The sequence below is a fragment of the Macrobrachium nipponense genome, chromosome 6 (assembly GCF_015104395.2).
Source record: "Macrobrachium nipponense isolate FS-2020 chromosome 6, ASM1510439v2, whole genome shotgun sequence".
Lineage (NCBI taxonomy): Eukaryota > Metazoa > Arthropoda > Malacostraca > Decapoda > Palaemonidae > Macrobrachium > Macrobrachium nipponense.
In genome coordinates, this window is record NC_061108.1 from 66,448,619 (window position 1) to 66,469,343 (window position 20,725).

Consider the following 20,725-nt stretch of genomic DNA (forward strand, 5'->3'; position numbering starts at 1 on the left):
CTCAGTATATCACACTCAAAATAAGTGAAGACGTAACCCCTCTAAGTGACTTAGTTATATACCGTTCACTTAAGAAAATTCTTGGCTGTGACAATCCCCGATTCTCAGTCGAAAAAACAAAATCATCGTAAAGGCTAAATCTGAACAAGAATCGAAGAAACTACTTGAAACTACAAAACTTGGAATTCACCAGGTAAATGCTTCTGACGAGGCCCATTATAACACTAGAATTGGAACCATGTTGTTGGATAATCTTAGAATTGAAAATGACACCAATGAATCTGTGTGTGAAACATTAAAAGAAGTCCTAGAAGATCAAAAACACAATGTTAAATCAGTTATTGTTTATGAGAGAAAAAGTGTTAAAACTGGAAGAAGTCTGAAGATAGCTAAAATTATTTTTTCACAGCAAACAATTCCAACATACTATATGAAAATAGGAAACAAAAGAATAGCAATTAAAGAAGAACATCCAAAACCTATGCAATGTAAGATTTGCTTGAAATTTGAACATACAGCAAAACGATGCAAGTCTTTGGGCTCGCCTAGATGCTTTAAATGTGGCTCCTTGGAGCATAGTAGTGATGAATGCTCCAACCCTAAAAAATGCTTTAACTGTAATGGTTTGCACCATGCTTATGTAAGGGAATGTGTATATTTCAGATATTTCCAAGAAGCCCCTTACCAGATCAAGAAAATTTGTTATAACAGTTAAGGAGGCTAAGGAAGACATGAAAGAAGAAGGAATACAGCTTCCCCGCAAAACATTTGCAGATACGCTCAAACACCAAAGCAAAATCATATCCAACGATAGTTCACAAACTACCCAATCCTCTAACACCAGAAATCAAATAACTGTAGAAAAATCAGATAAAAACAATACTATCGAGATAAGTAATAAGTTCAAAGCACTGACCAACATTGCAGTAGATGATCGTCTTGATGAACAGAGAGAGGATATCTCTGTTAACAAATGTCAAAAGAAAGAAGAAAATATATCTCCAAGGATATTCCGTAACAAAAACAAACTACAAAATACTGAAGAAATTGAGGAAATATTAAGAGAACTAGATGGACCAGCAGAGATAGGAAAGAGAACTAGAACATACAGTGAACCATCCTCACCTATGAACGAGAAAAACCTTCATAGTCCAAATAGTAAATGTTTGAAAACTACCAGCTCAGAAGAAACCATTGTTTATGCCACCGATAGTAAAGACCCTTCAGAAAATTACTCATCCGAAATAGCTTTACAGAAATCTAAGGAACCTACAAGAAAACCAAACATCAAACAATATAAGTCACTAGTACGAGACTATGCTATGCCACCAGATTATAGAAAAGGTGCTAGAAGCAAAATTCCTATGTACAGCAATAAAAATATTATCAAAAGTTCCAATTCAAAAACTAAAGTGCACCCAGTTCTTTCAGCTCAGGGTCGTAAGACCGACGAAAATAAGTAAAATTCAATTCTACAAATAATAAGGACACTCCCTCATTCATATTACAATGGAACATTCGAAGCATCAACAAAAACAAGTTAGAGTTACTTAAATTAATTGATGAATATAGCCCAATTTGTATCTGCCTCAATGAAACATTTTTACCTATTTCCTCCAGTTTTACAAATAAATTTTACACATATGTTATCAGCCTTACTCTGCTAATCAGCAAGGTAATATGATTCTCATTAGAAAAGATGTACCTTTCACAATATATAATCTTTCATCTGAAATAAATGCCATAGCAGTTCAGATACAACTACAGGAAATTATAACGATTTGCTCTGTATATCTAAGTCCAAATAATAATATAGATTTAGAAAATTTGAATGACTTGGTCAAGTAGCTTCCCCAACCAATGCTACTTCTAGGAGATTTCAACGCAAGACATTTATCATGGCATGATGTAAAATCAAACTCCAGTGGAAACATGATACTTGATTTTGTTATAGATAATCAACTCCATATATTAGATAAAGACAAGCCAACTCATTTTGACCAACGAACAAAAAGTTACTCTCACATAGATTTGTCCTTGTGCTCACAAGATCTAGCAGACAAATATTTTTGGAACACTTATGATGATTTGTGTGGTAGCGATCATTTTCCTGTTTTAATTAGAATTCTAAATTTCACTGGAGAGATATCAATTAATAAATTTAATGTCAATAAAGCCAATTGGGAAGATTTTAGTGAATGCACGAAGAATGTTCCATTATGGGATAATAATTTGGACATAGAAACTATTCTGGTTATGTTTTTAGTTCTGGTAATTGATGCTGCAGTCATATCTATACCATTTGTAGCACAAGTAAAGATTAAATGTCCAGTTCCTTGGTGGAACGAGGAGTGTAAAAAAGCAAAAAAGGCCCGTAGTAAAGCCCAAAGAAAATTTAAGAAGTCGAGAAACGATTCAGATTACATAGATTATAAATGGTCATGTGCTGTAGCAAAACGAATATTTAATGAAGCACAAAGAAAATTTTGGTGTAACTACCTAAAATCGGTTTGCAAAGATACACCCCTAAGTAAGATCTGGAAAAAAGTCCATAAAATACTAGGAAAGCACATTCGATCCCATGTCCCAGTTTTGAAAATTAATAGCAAACTGATATATGATCCTGAAGAGGTAGCAACTTGCCTAGCAGAACATTTAAGTAATATTTCCAAAGGTTCGTCAATAAAATTTTTCGCACCATTAAAGAAAAAGAAGAAAAAATTACAATTAATTTTCAGACTAATCAATATTATTCATACAATGATTGCTTTACCATGGATGAACTTTTATCGGCACTGTCAACATGCTCCAATACAGCCCTTGGTGAAGATATGATCACATTTGAAATGTTGAAACACCTTCACCCAAACAGTTTACAATATTTATTAAAGCTATATAACAAAATATGGATTGAAATATATTTCCCAAAAGATTGGCGGAAAGCACTAGACCTTCCATTCTTGAAGCCAGGCAAAGATCCTTATGACACAGATAGCTATAGACCAATAGCATTAACAAGCTGCTTATGTAAATTGATTGAGAAAATGATTAACAACAGATTAATCTGGTAGTATCTTGAAAAAACAGGATACTTTTCCTTTTCACAATATGGATATAGGAAACTAAGATCTACCCTAGATCCTTTAACTTTACTTGACACCGATATTGGGAAAGCATTTGCTTCAAACAGCTATGCCACAGCCATCTTCTTTGATATGGAAAAGGCCTATGACAAGACATGGAATCATCAGATTTTAAAAGAAATGCATTATTCTGGACTGAGAGGATTTTTACCCTTAAACATAATACAATTTTTATAGGAAAGAACTTTTAAAGTTAAGATAAATGGTGTTTTATCTAAGGAGTACTCGCAATATGAAGGAGTTCGACAAGCTAGTGTTTTGAGCACCACCCTTTTTATCATGGCTATCAATGATATTACAAAACAACTACCAACTGGTGTACAGAGTTCATTAAACGTAGATGACTGCCATTTGGATTATCCACTCTGATATTTATACAGGACAAATCATACTACAAAAATCTCTTGATCTTATCGTATTGTGGACTACTGCACATGGATTCACTATATCGGCAAATAAAACTGTAGCCATTACTTTTACAAATAAGAAAAATGTACCGAAAATGAAATTGCTACTGTATGATAAACCGATTAATTTTGTTACACATACCAAATTTCTTGGGTTACATTTTGACCAACGGATGACTTGGAAATTTCACATTAATTACCTACGTGAAAGCTGTAGCAAAGTACTACATCTATTGAAGAAATTGGCACATACCAAGTGGGGCTCAGATAGAAGTACATTACTCTATTTACACAAGACTTTGGTACTGAGTAAAATTGATTATGGGTCGCATCTACACGCTTCTGCATCTGCCACTACATTGGAAAAATTAGATCCTCTTCATAATGCAGGTTTGAGATATGCTACTGGTGCATTTAAATCTATACACCTGTTATTTCTCTGTATAGTGAAACAGGTCTGTGTTCACTTGATCAAAGAAGGGTCGAATATAGTTTAAACTTCTATTCGCGGACATTAAGATACCCATCAAAACTGAGTAGAATTATAAATAATACCATCATTCCAAAAAGAATTGGACCACGATCATTTTACCCATTTGTTATACGACTGAAAGTATACATAGAGAAATATAATATTCCACCATTAAAATTCCTGAACCATTTACCAAATTCAACACCTTTTTGGAAATGGAATAAGCCTCATGTATGCCATGAGTTATTCGATTTAAAAAAAGATGAAATTCCAAGTTACGCTGTCAAACAAATCTTTTTGGAACAAGAAATCCATGCAAATACTATCTCTATTTATACAGATGGCTCAAAAACTGATGTTGCTGTGGGGTTCGCAGTTATTACAGACAAAAAATACTATTGTGGAAGAATGCCAATTTATAGCTCCATATATTCCGCTGAATTGGCAGGAATTTCATTGGCTCTGTATAAAATCGCTAGAACTCCCAGCAAACATTACACTATATATAGTGATTCAAAAAGTGCTATTCAAGCATTAGATTCTTTTAATCATCATCACCCTGCTATTAGAGCAATACAAGAAAATATTAATTTTTTAAGCCTTCAAAATATCAAGATAGCCTTGTGCTGGACACCAGGCCATGTTGGAATTGAAGGCAATGAAATTGCAGATAAAAATGCAAAGGAAGCAGCATTAAATGATAGAAATAAAATGTACAAAACATATTATAAGGACTCCAAAAACTATTTTAAATTTATTCTAGATAAAATCTGGGAAGACCAATGGATATCACTTGAAAATAACAAACTTAGAGTGGTAAAGACCACTATCATTCCCTTTAAAAATTCTTTACAGAAGCAGAGAAACCATGAGGTTGCTTTGTGCAGGCTGCGTAATGGGCACACAAGGTTAACCCATGGCTTTCTTATGTCAAATCAGCCACCTCCAGAATGTGATACCTGTCAAACCAGAGTAACTGCGAAACACATTTTAATTGAATGCTCTAAGTATTCACATATTAGACTTAAATATTTTGGAGCATCTGCTAGAATGCAGGACATTCTAGGAGATGACGACTCAAATATTTGCAAGATTTTTAAATTTTTAACAGATATAGATCTATTAAAATACATATTAATAATTTTATTAGATATATTTATATGTAAATAATTTTATTCATACAAATTTATTTTAAATGTCTCTGTAAAGTTTTATCTATTTATTTATTTTTTTTTAAAAACTAAATGACTAAAAATATATTTATTTAATATGGTAATTTTAACAGATTTTATCTGCATTAAGCAGCCGATTGGACTTTGTCGGAAATGGCTGCTTAAACAAATAATAATAATAATAATAATAATAATTTTCATGCATGTTCATAATATCAAAATCCTATTCTAGTCTAAAATTTGGCGAAAAAAAAAAAAAAACCTTCAGCCACAGAGGTTCTGAAATGGTTTTACTCTTTGCATTAGATCAGTTTGAGAATGAGAATAATCATGAAACACTGTGAGAAGTAATTGTCATACTAATGGCAACTAAACTGTCCTTTGTTAATATGTATCAATATGCTCCTGTCCCTTTCCAAAACTTGAGGTGAAACCATGTGCTGCAGAAAAAGACTCAATAATATCAACGTTTATTTGTTATAAAATATACAAATCTTCACATAATAATGCAATGCAGATTTTGTACCACTGACTGGCACTCTTCCTAATACTGAAAAACTGAAAAATGACAGAAGAAAAATAAATAATTACGATACACAATAACAAAGCATTGAAAACCCATATCATTTCATTTGTACATTCTCTGAGCTCTCTTGCATCTTTATAATTGGAGTCTGAAACAATCAATACAAAACGGCTTATTCATATAATATAGAAATTACTACTCATTTACAGAGCTTACTTTTATAGGCATTTCGGTAGAGAGCAAAAGCTAGCATTAACAAATGCCTGCTAGTGCTTAACTTTCATACTAGAAACTTTGTTATGACTTTTCCAACCACAACTAGACAATTTCTTATATCCCATCTGACTAAATTCTAAAAACCTAGAAAAAGTTCTGACCACATGAAAAATAAACTAATCTACAAAATTCATTCTCAAAACTATGTCTTGTTACATGTGTATTAGTTTAACTGAAATTAGGTGAAAAATATAATTAAACACAAAAGGACATTTCTAAAAATGACCAAAAGATCGTTTCCATTTCTTACCTCTGATACTGGCTAAACTCATTAACAACCCAGTCTCATTCATATCCATCTACCATTAGTAACCTAAGTAATCTAAATTCCATTTGCTTAAAGCTTAAAAAAATATGAGGGGTCACAATAGCAGTTACTTCATAGCTAATGTCTATGCTATTCCAAAAGTATAAAAAGTTAATCATTAAAACTCATCATGTCTAACAAGTGCTTCACCAAAGTCAGTTGCTTGAGAACCTACGAAGACATCATATTTGATCAAGATTTCTTCTTTTGTTAGCTGCCTGTCCCCATCACCATCAGCTTCATATATAAGATGCTTGGCTTCAGCTTCTGCATGGTTGTAATCAGGAGGAATAATCCAACCTTTCACCTGAAAAGACAAGTATGACTTTGATAATATTTTGTGATTAGGCTCTGCCTTTTTGTATAACATGATAATCTCCAACTTCAAATCACTTAAAAGCCCTGGAATCCTATAAAACCATGTGTACCACTGGCCTCTACAGCTGCATGAAAATATGACAATCATAATCTTGATTTTGTTACAGTAATATCATATATTGTTTAAAAAGGAAATCACAAGCTATGCATTTAAGAACCTCACCGAACAATCTAGGAAATCTTAAAATATTTGGTTCAATTATTTACAAATACTATAAAACATAACTAAATTACCAAATAAAATCAGTGGATTGCCAAGATAATAAAAATTATTATTTCCTGTCAAAAGACCTGATAAACATGAAAAACCACATAAAAGTTAGGAGCTCAGAAATCCCAATGCAATACGATGGTCAATGAAAATGAAAGATACAAGGAAATTGTGCAAATAAATATGAAACCACAATTTCACACTACCATACAATATAATAAAGGGCCAAGATTTTATCATAGAAACTCATACCAAATAAATCAAAATTTTACATTCTGTTACACAATAAAAAAATGTAAATGACTTATAGTTTAAGTCTGCAACACTAAAATTTATATAAGATACAACCCATAATTTGCTTTATATGACCTGGCTAGTGCCTTGCGGCAGGCAACAATGGCCCGGCATTGTTTGAACCATACTAGCATTGTTATTTTTCATCATAAAAGAAAAGTAGAGCATATCTGGAATCCTCTTGAAAAATTTTATCAGAATCAGGGTTGTTTGTTCCTATCTGTAACACTTTACATTTATCCAAGTTAAAAGGCATTTGCCATCTTTTTGACCACTCCTATTTTCTTTAGATCATTTCTTAAACTTTCTACTGTCTGCTGCATTTACACCTAGTTGGGTGTCGTCTGCAAAATTTGGCTATCCTGCTAGTTAATCCTACATCAATGTCATTAACCCTCTTACGCCGACTGGATGTATTTTACGTCAACATTTTTTGTCTCCCGTGTGCCGACTGGACGTATTTTACGTCGACTTACAAAAGTTTTTTTTAAAATTCGCGGAAAAATACTTATAGGCCTACCAGCCTAAAACTTTTGAATCACGTGCCTTGGGGGATGCTGGGAGTTCACGGATCAAGGTGTTATTTTGTTTACAATCGTTACGCAGGCGCGCAAGCGCGAATTTCTTTCTTGCCGCACTAAAAAGTATCTGTGACACATCTCCGAAATTATTTCGTCACTTTGACATAATTTTTGTACCATTGTAAATTAGCCGTTACATGAAGTATTATATATGAAAATGTGCGCATTTTTATGTAGAATACAACAATAAAATACTCATGATTGCAGCTTTTATCAGTTTTGAAATATTTTCATATAAATAACGATAATTGCCAAAATTTCAACCTTCGGTCAACTTGACTCTACCGAAATGGTCGAAAAACGCAATTGTAAGCTAAAACGCTTATATTCTAGTAATATTCAATCATTTACCTTAATTTTGCAACTAAAAGGAACAATATTTCTCTAGCACAATATTTCGATTTATGGTGAATTTATGAAAAAACTTTTTCCTTACGTCCGCGCGGTAACTCTTCCGAAAAAAATCATACATGCGATTGTGGTAATGTTTGCACCATTTTAAAATTAGCCGTTATATAAAGTTTTATATATGGAAATGTGTGCAATTTCATGCACAATACAACTAAAAACAACCCATGGTTGTAGCTTTTATCAGTTTTGAGATATTTTCATATAAATAACGATAATTGCCAAAATTTCAACCTTTGGTCAACTTTGACTCTACCGAAATGGTCGAAAAACGCAATTGTAAGCTAAAACGCTTATATTCTAGTAATATTCAAGCATTTACCTTCATTTTGCAACAAATTGGAAGTCTCTAGCCCAATATTTCGATTTATGGTGAATTTATGAAAAAAATAACATTTTCTTTACGTCCGCGCGGTAACTCTTCCGAAAAAATCATACGTACGATTGTGGTAATGTTTGCACCATTTTAAATTAGCCGTTACATAAAGTTGTATATATGAAAATGTGTGCAATTTCATGTAGAATACAACAAAAAATAATTGAAGGTTGTAGCTTTTCTCATTTTTGAAATATTTGCATATAAATCACGATAAATAGAAAAAAAACCACGTTCGGTCAACTTTGACTCTACCGAAATGGTCGAAAAACGCAATTGTAAGCTAAAACTCTTATAGTCTAGTAATATTCAGTCATTTATCTTCATCTTGAAACAACTTCGAAGTCTCTAGCAAAATATTTAGATTTATGGTGAATTTAAAAAAAAATCTTTCCTTCTCTCCGCGCGCGGATTCTCCGCCACAAATCTCCGAAATACGTACGTCCCATTCTCGGAATATTTGCTCCGTTTCATATTAGGCATTTCATAGTTTTATATATGAAAATGTGCGCAATTTCATGTAGAATAAAACGAAAAATATTTGAAGGTTGTAGCTTTTCTTATTTTTGAAATAATTGCATATAAAAAATATATATAAACAAATTCGACATTCGGTCAACTTTAACTCGTCAGATATGGTCGAAAACTGCAATTGTAAGCTAATACTCTTACAGTATAGTAATATTCAATCATTTGTCTTCATTTTGAAAGAAATTAGAAGTCTCTAGGACAATATTTAGATTTATGGTGAATTTTTGAAAAAAATATTTGTTTACGTCCGCGCGTTACAAATTCATGCATTATTTTGTGATAATATTTTCTCTGTGTTGCTTTTATCGTTTTACAATGTGTTATATACCAAAATGATTGCAATTTAGTGTACATTACAAAAAAAAAAAGTAACTTGTTACCTTTAACCGTTTTGCGCACAGCGCGATTTGAATACAATTATATATGAAATTTCGTTTTTGCGCTATCATATATCGCATTATTTATATATGATAATGATAATTTTTTTCATTTCTGATGGTTGCATACTAAACTTCAGGCAATGACAAGAAAGGGAGCCAAAAATGAACTCTTAATCTTGAAAACTAAGCACGCTGTGATTTTTTGAAAAAAATATTTTTTCCGCTTCCGCGCTCACTCCGAAACCCCTCCGGCACACGGGAGACAATTTTTTATTTACCGCTCCGGCGTAAGAGGGTTAATACAAATAAAAAACAAGAGTAGGCCAAGGACAGAACATGAGGAATTCCGCTTGTCACATCTGCCCATTATGGTTCTTCACCGTTTATTATGAATTTCTGTTTTCTATTAGTTAGCCAGTCTTTGATCCAGTCTGCTATTTCTCCTACAATTTCTAAAGCTCTAACATTTGTCATTGGTTTCTTGTGTGGAACTTTGGAAATCTAAGTAGAGTATATCTATTGTTCTACTACTGTCATATATACCAAGCATGTTATGGAAATACTCCATGAGGTCTGATAGGCAGGATCTGCTTTGCCTGAAGCCGTGTGGACTGTTTAACAACAGGTAATTTCCATCAATGTGATCCTGCACCTCTAGGTCATTGAACATATGGGAAGTTGCAACAACTGGACTTCTGGCCATACTGTACAGAGCTTGCTTCTTTACCTGGTGAAAGCTGAAAGAACCAGTATGTGCCACAGACAATACAAAATGCTATTAAAAACAATGGGTTAGTTTTATTGCTTGTCCCTCCCCCCCCCCCCCCCGTCTAGAGAGAGAGGGGGGGCATGTGTCCAATCAATCTATATGTAAAAGATGAACACAGTGCCCCATCAAGCAACTCGCCTGCAAATCTTGCCCATCCAGTGCATACTGGCTTTGCAACTTGACTCTCTACCCTAAGCGAGAGACAGGAGAAGGGACAAGGGAATTGAATACTACCTTAGACAAGATGAAACCTGTCCCCTTAGGGGGAACTGGGTGAATTACACAAATTTTTTGGCAACCACCATAGAACCCAAGGATAAAGTATCCAAGGGCTTGTGGGCAACATCCCAAAGATAGAACGAAGAGAATGCGGTCTGACATGATCACACTGTAACACCTGTTAAACTGATAGGTTCTTTCAGAATGCTAGAGTCAGAGTTGCCCCTGACCTCCTGAGCTCTCGCCTTGGACTGTACTCCACTGTCTTCCTTGCCTGATGAGGCATATGCCCACAAGATTGTCTCATTTAACCAGAAAGGGATCGTGTTCTTGGACACCTCTTTCTCGGTTGAGTTCTCTTAAGTTAGGTTCTGTAGTGGCATCATCTCTGGATTACTACCGAAGAATCCTCAAGGGAGAGGATAAAAAAGAACTCGAACTTGATGTCGAAGAGACTGAGGGATTCTGAGTCTTCACTACGAATTCTGGGACAAACTCGAGCAATACGGATCCCCATCTCCTCAAGTGTTTGACATCAAAAGAGAGGACATGAAGCTTGCATGCTCACTTTGCCAAAGCCAGGCAAGAAGGAAAACAGTCTTGAGGGTCAGATCCTTGTCTGAAAACTCTCTCAAACACTTGTGTGGGTAACGAGTAAGGCTTCTAAGGACGAGAGTTACATCTTGCACAAGGAGCCCAAGTTCTCTGTGGCGCCAAGACTGTTTGAAGCTTCTCAGGAGCATGGAGATCTCCCATGAGCAAGAGAGATCTACTCCTTTCAACTTGAGGATTTGCCCAAGGCAGACCTGTGGCCCTTACTGGCCAGGAATGAGAGAAGCTTCTCTCTGGGAAGACAAACAAGAAAGTATACTAGCTGTTGAAAAGTTGCTCTGATTGGAGAGATACTCCATTGACGACATCAGACTATATACTGAAGATGACCCATTTTCCCTGGTAGACAGATGTTGAGGATTTCCAAAGGGATCCAGACATCTTCATTTTACAGTGAGTCAAGTCACTTGCTCATAGGTACTGGATAGTCTCCAGGAGTGAAATGTTAGTGCTTCCACAGCCTGGAAATATCTCTCCATGTGTGGCTTGCACAGAAAGTTGTGCAACGGGGGAATCTCTCTCGGAACCTCAGATAGCAGCACAAACAGGTCTGGATACCACTTGGCATGTGACCAATTGGGGGCCATTAAAATCAACCTGAGATTTGTGGTAGCAAACACTGCTGATTACTCAATAAATCAAGCAAAACGGATGGGAGGAGTAAGCCACTAGATTGTCCCATGGGTACTGGAAAATATCCTCTATTGCAGCACATAGGTCGGCACTATTGAGCAGAACACTCGTAGTTTCCTGATGTGCTGGGTGGCTAATAGGTTGATGCTCTGAGCCACTAAAAGCTCAGAGCACCTGTCTGTTTTGTTTGGGTGTAAGGACCATTCTGTCCCTATCACCTAACTCTGGCGACTGAGCTTGCTCTTACATTCCAGGTACCCTGGCTAGCAGCCCTACATAGTGAGCTACTGTCCACTCTTGCACCTGCACTGCCAACTGGTGTAGCTGGATGGACACCAGTCCCATTTACTTGTTGACAAATGCCATTACTGTGGTGGTGTTGTTCATCAACACCAAAGAGGTCCCATCATTCGATCCTGAAACTCCTGAAGAGTCTAAAAAGTAACCTTCAGTTCCAGGATATTCATGTGGAGGTCCTTGTCATTTTGGCCCCCAACACTTGACAACTCATTCAGGTGTGAACCACACCCACTGTTGGATGCCTCTGAAAACAGAAGTGTTTCTGGAGGGGGAGTGATGAGTGGCACTCCAACATCCAGGTTCCTGACATCAAACCACCAACTTAGATCTCTCCTTACTTCCTCCAAGAGAGGAACCAGAAAGAAAGGAGGATCTCTTGTCAGAGACCAGAACTGCTTTAACCTCCACTGAAGGTAATGGAGATGAAGCCGCCCATGAGTGATCAGCTCCAAAGATAATAGGTGACCCATAAAAATCTGCAACTGTCAAGCAGGTTGTCATTGTCAAGACAGAAACTTTTGCCCTACCTCCCTGAATTAGCTGCTCCACAGTCTGATGGAATTAGTATCACTGCTGCTGTGTCTATCAGCATGCCCAGGTACTTTACCCTCTGCTTGGGCTCAAGATCTGACTACTTGAACTTTATCACACCGAGGTTGTGACAATATTCCAGGAGATGATCTCCGTGGCAACGAGCTTGTCTAGATACCTCAATAGACATATCCAGTGTGAAAGGCTCCAAGAAATAATCAGTGTGAACACCCAAGTAAACACTTGTGGGGCAGCTGAGAATCTGAAACAGAACGCCCTAAACTAGAACACCATCCCCCCTTTAGGTAAAGCAGAGCTGCTTCTGAAGGACCAATGGATGGATAATTGAAAATATGCATCCTTTAGGCCCACTGAAAGCAAAGCATGCTGAGTGAACAGTTTCCATCTTGAACCGGGTCTGGCCAACTATTTGGTTCAACCTGGAGACTGATCCTTCACAAACTTTACTGCGCATTTCTGTGAAAGTGAGGAGTGTTGGAAACTCGAAGGGTATTAGATACCCTTCCTGGCGGACATCTACTACCCAGGTCTTCGGTCCATGTCACTACCATGTTGCTCTAAGGCTTGGCAATGAGAATGACGGTACTCGAGTTAGCACTAGTGCAAGCCCTGTCAGTCTGCAGCATTAGCGTGAGCCCTGTCATTCTGCAGCAGACGATCGACTGCTAAAAGCTCGATAAGAATTCCTGCAGGGAAATGTAGCAGGCTAATTTTTCCTCCAATAACTATTACGAAGAGGAGAAGATGACAGCACTTGACGATGAAGATGATGACAATGACTTTAACATCTCCAAAGACACAGACACAGGCAACATCTACTGGCACATCACCGAAGGTATGTGAGAAGATAACAAGAGGGTGGGGGTAGTTCAAGAGCTAGTGCTGACAGTGACTTTCAAAGTGGTCACAGTCACCGTAAAGTGATAACAGGAGACACCTTCTTGCCTTCAGATGGTCTATAAGGGATGAAAGGCTGGGGTCCTCCATGTTACCAAAGGAGGACCACAACTACCTGGGCTTCTCAGGAAAGCTCTCCCTAAGAGTGAAAAGAGGCCCCAAGTGAGAGGCCAAGCTGGACACCGTCAGCTAGGGAGAAACTACTCGCTTGGGAGTAATAACAGTGAGTGGGAGGTTGGCAGGTGGAGGAAAAGTGTTGAAGATGACTTTCAGTGTCACTGATGGAGCACTGCAGTCTCTCTCCTTCTTTTTTTCCTAGCAAACCTCACCCACTGTTCTGATATGGCACTCTGAACATGGACCTGATTGATTGCACTCATGTTTCCTGTAGGAGGCACGGTGTGTGAGAATCTACCTCAATGAAAGAGAGACCTATTACAAGGTCTGTCCATCCCTGGGCAGCACCTGAAAATTTGAGTTTTCCTTTCCAAGGTAGAAGGCTTAGGTGATTGAGGGGTTAGACTCATCGTCATCAATCAGGAAAATCTCAACAATAATACAAAGGTAATATATTCAAAGATAAACCATTAAAGAAAGTTAAAGGCAAGTTGGGCAGAGTTCACACCTACATCTATATACAATGGCAGCTGGCAGCAAAGTGGAGTGCATACCAACAAGTGGGTGGGGCTTCCCCCAACCTTTTGATAGTTAACAACCTTGTCTGAAAGCTAAATGGTAATTCCAAATCATGTTCGCAAGGTAAATCCTATGTGAAGAACTTCAGGCTTGTATTTCAGTAGCAACAACTGTTTTGAAAAGTCTAAAACATTAAAGAAAACAAAAGGATGTCCCTATAAAAATGAATTTCTGCAAAAGTTGCATTTTTATCTCTTCAAAAAACTTGTTTCCAGTGATAAGGGACCATTGGTCCACCTTTGCTAGTTTTTTAAAATCAAATTTGTTTTATCCTGATGATAAACAAACCAAACCAAAAATATGTCCTTGGAAAGTAATCATTACAAGAAAGAACAGCACCTATTAGACAATAAGGCATGACTTTCTTAATTAAGGATCTGGTTATCTCTCCTTTTGAAAGTTTTCACTTTTCGACTTTATGTACAGACTAGAGAAGTGGGGAGGCATTAAAGTTAAAGCAACTTTCTTTACAAATTACTATATTCTTCAATGGCTTGATGAATATAGGAAACAGATGAAGAATGGTTTGATGAATATAAGAAACAGGTGAAGAATTGCTTGATGAATATGGGAAACAGATGAAGGAAGGAAAAAGAATGGGGTCTTTACGACAAACCAGCCTGTGGGAGAAAAAGGATTATTGTACGTATAGATAAAAAAGGGATTTTGACGAAGGAAAAATCTATTACTGGGCAAGGGTTCGTGTCGCCCAGTGAAATAATCCTTAAGTTTATTATTTCTAGGTAAATGATACTAACATTATACCAGAGAAAAAATAAAATCAGGAGGATGTCAGAATAACTGACTCGCTCACCCTAAATAAAAAGAGGGTGTCGGTATGTAGCTGGGGCGAGTGAGACCACTACCACGAACCTCTTGTCATTTAGAATTCTCCTTCATCAAAATCCCCCTCCTGAGAGAGCTGATACACAGTCGGAGTCAGCAACTACTACTACTACGCTACCCACCACGCCAACTGCAGCGCCTCTGGTGGCCATCCTTGTAGTTAGATGCCAATCTTGGGCTGCAGGGCGGGTAACAGGGGGGGATCTCACTGGGCGACATGAACCCTTGCCCAGAAATAGATTTTTCCTTCGTCAAAATCCCTTTTCTGGGCTCAGTTCGTGTCGCTTCGTGAAATAGTACCAGAGAATTAGCACAAGATTGAAAAATAAAAAGAGAAAGGTCTCAATAAAACAAAGGAAGTAAAAAGAGTAAATATAATCTGATTGAGAGCTTACAAGTTATCATAAAATAAAGTTAACTTAAACTAATGAAACAAATTATATACAGTTAACCTTAAAATTATACTTAAACTAACTTATGATAACTTATCTAATACAAGTGAGGTTCAATAAAATAGTACATAAAGGAAGAATCCTCACTGAAACTTATATATGAAAATTACAAACAGCATCTCAATTACATGTTGGTGTGCTTCCCTAGCATAAAAATAAGGGGAGCAACACCGATCAGTTACAAAAGCTTTATATATACAATATAGTTGTGGGTGCCCCTAGCAAAAAAATAAGGGACACACCACTATATGTAGCCTTCTAAGCAGCTAAGGCTGAAGGACCAAAAGAGCATAACGGTAGGGTTAGGTGCATTGTTAGTTGAGGCAGGTAGAAAGGAGATCTGGATCTTCGACTACAACTACTGAGCAGTGTCAGGGGAAACTATGTTTCCCGCTGCCACTGCCGGAAATTTTAAAGATTCCAAGGACTTTAAATAATGACGCTTAAAAACTGTCGGCGATTTCCAGCCTGTATACTTCTTTAAATCATCAAAGTTCATATGCTGGAAATAATTAATGGAGGTGGCTACTGCCCTGATGTCATGGGCTTTGGGGAATGAGTCAGGATTTGCTTGTTTAATAAAGTAAAGGATTTGTTGCCTAATTCCCTTTATTGAAATAGTACCACCTTTTTCCCTCATGAAGAGGGGGCCCGAGGATCTAGAGGATGTCCTAGACAGAAAGGCTTGTAAGGTTGTCACCGGACAAAGAGAAGGGTCTTGTGGAAGAGGGATGACCTTCCAAGGGGCCCACCTCATTAAGGGGTCCTCATTCTTTGCCAGAAAACTACGATCTAGAGACAGTAAGACTTCTCCTGAGGGGAGGGATTCTACATGTCCAGCATCTCTGGAGAGGGCCGACAGTTCTGATATTCTGGCTCCTGAGGCCAAACTTAGTAAGAATAGTTTTCCTCAGTAGCATTATATATGTGCAAGAAACGTTGTCAGTGTCTGAAACCAGCTTGAGAACGTCATTCAAGAACCATGAAACTGAACTAGGTCTTTCAGAAGGTCTCAGCCTAGCACAGGCTTTAGGAATAGAAGTAAAGTAGGAGTCTGTTAAGTCTATTTTAAAACCAAACTGAAAGATTTTCTTTAAAGCTGACTTATTAGTGGTGATAGTACTAGCTGCTAATCCTTTTTCGAATAAAGATCTGAAAAAGGATATAGCCAGGTTGACTGTCATGGTTCTGGTGTTTGTTTCCTTCAGGAAAGTTGCTAACTTCTTAACAGCAGCATCATACTGTCTCAAAGTTGATTCTCTCTTATCTGATTCTAAGAAAAGAATATTCTGAGGATCAATATTTGCATCTCTTTTAGCCGCAAACTTCATGAAGTCCATAAAGTTAGGGTTTTGAGAATTCCTGAGGAAGCGAACACAGTCCTCATTTGTACTGACTGAGATAGTTTGGGATTGGGGATCCGTCGAGGTCGGAGACCCAATTCCAGAAGCAGAGGATACCAGTTGCTCTTGGGCCAGTTCGGGGCTACTAGAGCTACTTGTCCCTTGAATGTCCTGAGTTTGTTCAGGACTTTCAATAGAAGATTCACTGGAGGAAAGATGTATATCTTCTCCCACTGATTCCAATCTATGGACATGGCGTCTATGGCATAGGCCAGAGGGTCCAGGTTGGGGGCCACATAGCAAGGGAGCTTGTGGTTCGCTTGAGATGCGAATAGATCTACTTGGAGACCCGGAACACTCCGGCGTATCCACTGGAATGATTTCTTGTCCAGGGACCACTCTGATTCTAGAGGAACTGATCGAGACAGAGCGTCCGCTATCACGTTCCTTACTCCCGCTAAATGGGTGGAGGATAGATGCCATTTGTACTTGGTTGCTAGAGAGAAAATGGCTATCATGACATGGTTCACATGTTTTGACTTGGATCCTCCCCTGTTGATGCAGTGCACTACTACTGCGCTGTCCAAGACCAGCTTTATATGAGAGTTCTTTGCTGGAAGAAGCCTCTTCAGAGTGAGAAATACTGCCATGGCTTCCAATACATTTATGTGAAGCTGGCAGAACTGACATGACCACGTTCCTTGAACCTTCTTGAACTGGGAATATCCTCCCCACCCGCTTAGAGAGGCATCTGTGTGGATAACCAACGCCGGGGGGGGGGGGGGGGGGGAACTGAAGAGGAACTGATTTGGACAGGTTCTTTGTCTCCGCCCATGGGCGGAGATGATTGCGAAGAATCTGCGGGATTACTGACAACTTGTCTCGAGATTTGACATTTGCTCTTGAGCGCCTCGATTTATGTCTTTCAGTTTTGCTTTTAACAGAACATCTGTTACTGATGCAAACTGGAGTGAACCTAGGATCCTTTCCTGGTTTCTCCTTGATGCTCGTTTGCACTTGAGGAATTGCCTTACTGAGAGTGTGGGAGGTCAAGTCCCATTGAATGCCGAGCCATTGAAAACGAGACTCCGGCGTGAGTCTGGACTTTGTTCTGTTTATTTGGAACCCTAGATGTTCCAGAAACTGGATTACTTTGTCTGTGGCTCTGAGGCATTCCTCGACGGTTGTCGCCCAAATCAGCCAATCGTCGAGGTACGCTACTAGCATTATCCCTTGTGATCTCAGTTGTTGTACTACTGCTTCCGCTATTTTTGTGAATACCATGGGGGCTACATTCAGCCCGAAGGGCATCACTTTGAAAGAGAATGCCTGGTCTCCCAACCTGAAGTGTCTCGCGACTGGGATATGATAGTATGCGTCTGTAAGATCGATAGAGGTGGTGACGGCCCCACGGGGAAGTAAGGTCCGCACCTGCGAGATAGTCAGCATTTTGAACTTGTCGCAACGAATGAATAAGTTTAGACGGGACAAGTCTAAGATTATTCTTCTTTTTGATGAGCCTTTCTTTGGCACGCTGAATAAGCGTCCTTGAAACTTTAAATGCTTGGCTCTTGATACTACCCCTTTCTGAAGGAGCTCTTTCGCATGATCTGTCAATTCCTTTGTTGGTAATTGAAGGAAAGATTTGGATGGAGGGGGACCTTTGATCCAACTCCATCCCAGCCCTTTGGACACAATGCTCTGTGCCCAATTGCTGAACCCCCACCTGTGACGGAAGAGGAACAGCCTCCCTCCTACTTGAGAGATCTCACTGTTGTTGTGCAGGGCGTGCTCCGCGCCCTCCACGGAAGTGTTTCCTCCTGTTGGTTGCCCTTCCGCCACCCCTCTGACGAAAGGCACCCCTAGCCCTGCTTCCCCTTGCAAACCTATTAATGGCTTGAAAGGTTTGGCTTTCAAATACAGGGTTGAAAGCCGGGGAAACCGCGTAGGAGGTCGAGGGCTGGCTTTGTGGAGTCAACAGGAGGATGGGCTGGTTTTGACCCTTCGCAGCTGCCGGTTGCACGGGTTGAGAGACCGAAACTGCCTGAACAAAATGTTGCTGCTGTTGCTTTTGGAAGGACGGGAACTTCTTGGTCTTTTTCAGCTTCTTGGCGCCAGCAGAAGGATTCTCAGGTTTCCTCTTACTGGAAAGACCCCAGCGAGCCCTAAGGCTTTGGTTAAGCCTGGTCGCCTCATGCTGCACTTCATTTACAGCTGATTCTGGGAAGAGGTCAGCCCCCCAGATGGTAGAAGAAAGCAGCTTGTTCGGCTCATGCAGAATTGTAGCTTCCTACAGGACATGTTTCCTGCAGTTCCGTCTCGCTACCGCAAACTCGTACAGGTCCAACTGTACAGTCTGTGTTTGTGACTTTGCCAGGAGCTTGAATAGAGGCTCCGAACCGTAAGTCAAGGCAGCAACCTCTGTCATCACTAAGGAATTCAAAGTTCTGCCTAACCTCGTCCTTGCCTCAAATTCGGCTTGGATAAGGTTATCCGGTAGCCTAGGAAGTCTCTCACCGAACTGATCCATGGCACAGTCCGGTTTGAGTTTTCCTACCGTGAACGTTGCTGGCAGGTCTTCCCAGAGTTCCCCAAAGGCTGGAAAGAGAGGGGACGTCTGGTCTGATTCCCTAAGCTGAGGGAGAGGTTCATCCTTCATGGCAGCTTGGATGGTGACCTCGGCTATCTTTGTTGTGAAGGGGAGTGGTGCCTCCTCCTCCGTAGCAAAGATTGTAAAAGGACTCTTGAATGCTTGGAGTTTGGTATTGGTACAATCCCAATCTTCCAGGCATCGTACCCATTCCCTTTGAGCCTGCTCTCGACTGTACAAAACAGTCTCCTTAGGGATCTTGTCTTCCCTGTTCAGAGCTGCCTCCGTTAGCCTAGCATATCCCATGAAAGGCGGTTGTAGACCGGCGGGATGGAACTCAAAGTCCTCGATACGACGAGTTCCATAGTCCGGGATGGAGATCATACCATCCTCGAAGGGAGCAAAGGCTGCTACTCTCCAAGGATTGCTCATAGAGAAGGCGGGAAGGGTGTTGTAGTCAGGCAATGAGGCAACTCCTGCGCCTGCTACAGGGAGAACGGCTGGAGGCGCTTGGCTCAGCCCTGCCAGTCGATTCTCCTGGTCCGTCAGACGATCAGAAATATTCTGAATCGACTGGCCGGACTGAGTCAACGAGGTGGAGATCTGGGCGAACATTCGATCGAATCTGGTATTCATCAAAGATCCGACCATGTCTCCCACCTGTTGCATGACCCCTGCCGTGAAAGCAACAGGATCGAAGGGACCAACAGGACTGGCCCCGACAGGGGTCACCGGAGGAGCTCCGGCAGAAGAGGAAGGTACTGGCTCGGCGGGAGCGCGAACCTTCTATTTAGAGGATTTACCTCTTGACCCTTTCGAATGCGAAGAAGAGGTCTTCGCTTTCTCTGTTCCGGGATGGTGAGCCGGAGACTTACGAGAAGATGAAGAAGACGACGTCCTCTCCAGGGTCTTCTGCTCTCTTTGCCCCTTCACCTTGGGGACTACTGAGGCAGTAGGCGTCCTAGTAGGGATCTCTGATCCCGTGAAGCCTTGGAATGAAGAAGAGGAAGGGACAGGTGAAGAAGATCCAGAAGGGTCCAAGGGAAGCCCTTGGGTGCCTAACAATCCTACCTCAACCAATAACTAACCTCCACCTACCGTCATTGGCTCTGCATTGAGGTCCAGCGTCGCGACGTCTGCCGAGATGTCCTGGCCTCCCCCTTCCATCAGGGCCTGCTCCACCTGTTGCTGGATGGTGGCGATCGTCGGAGCTGCCGCGGCGGGGTCCACATACCCAGTCGACTTACCGCCTGGGAAGATCCGGACAGCCATACTCTTGTCCAAGATATATGGCTGCCCCTTCGGCGCGTTCTTGCCGAAGCCACCTACCCAGGCTTTCAGGGTAGCCGACGTG

The 20,725-nt window shown here is 39.7% G+C and overlaps 1 protein-coding gene across 2 annotated transcripts in view; it reads right to left on the reverse strand.

Annotated features, from left to right (window-relative positions):
* Window positions 1–5,652: 5,652 nt before the first annotated feature.
* Window positions 5,653–20,725, reverse strand: part of LOC135216382 (calumenin-A-like) — a 265,917-nt gene continuing 250,844 nt past the window's right edge. For both annotated transcript variants that reach the window (XM_064251653.1, XM_064251652.1), the window contains exon 7: window positions 5,653–6,610. In XM_064251653.1, coding sequence (XP_064107723.1) covers window positions 6,422–6,610 — 189 coding nt within the window. In that variant the 3' untranslated portion in view covers window positions 5,653–6,421. The remainder of the gene's footprint in view (window positions 6,611–20,725) is intronic.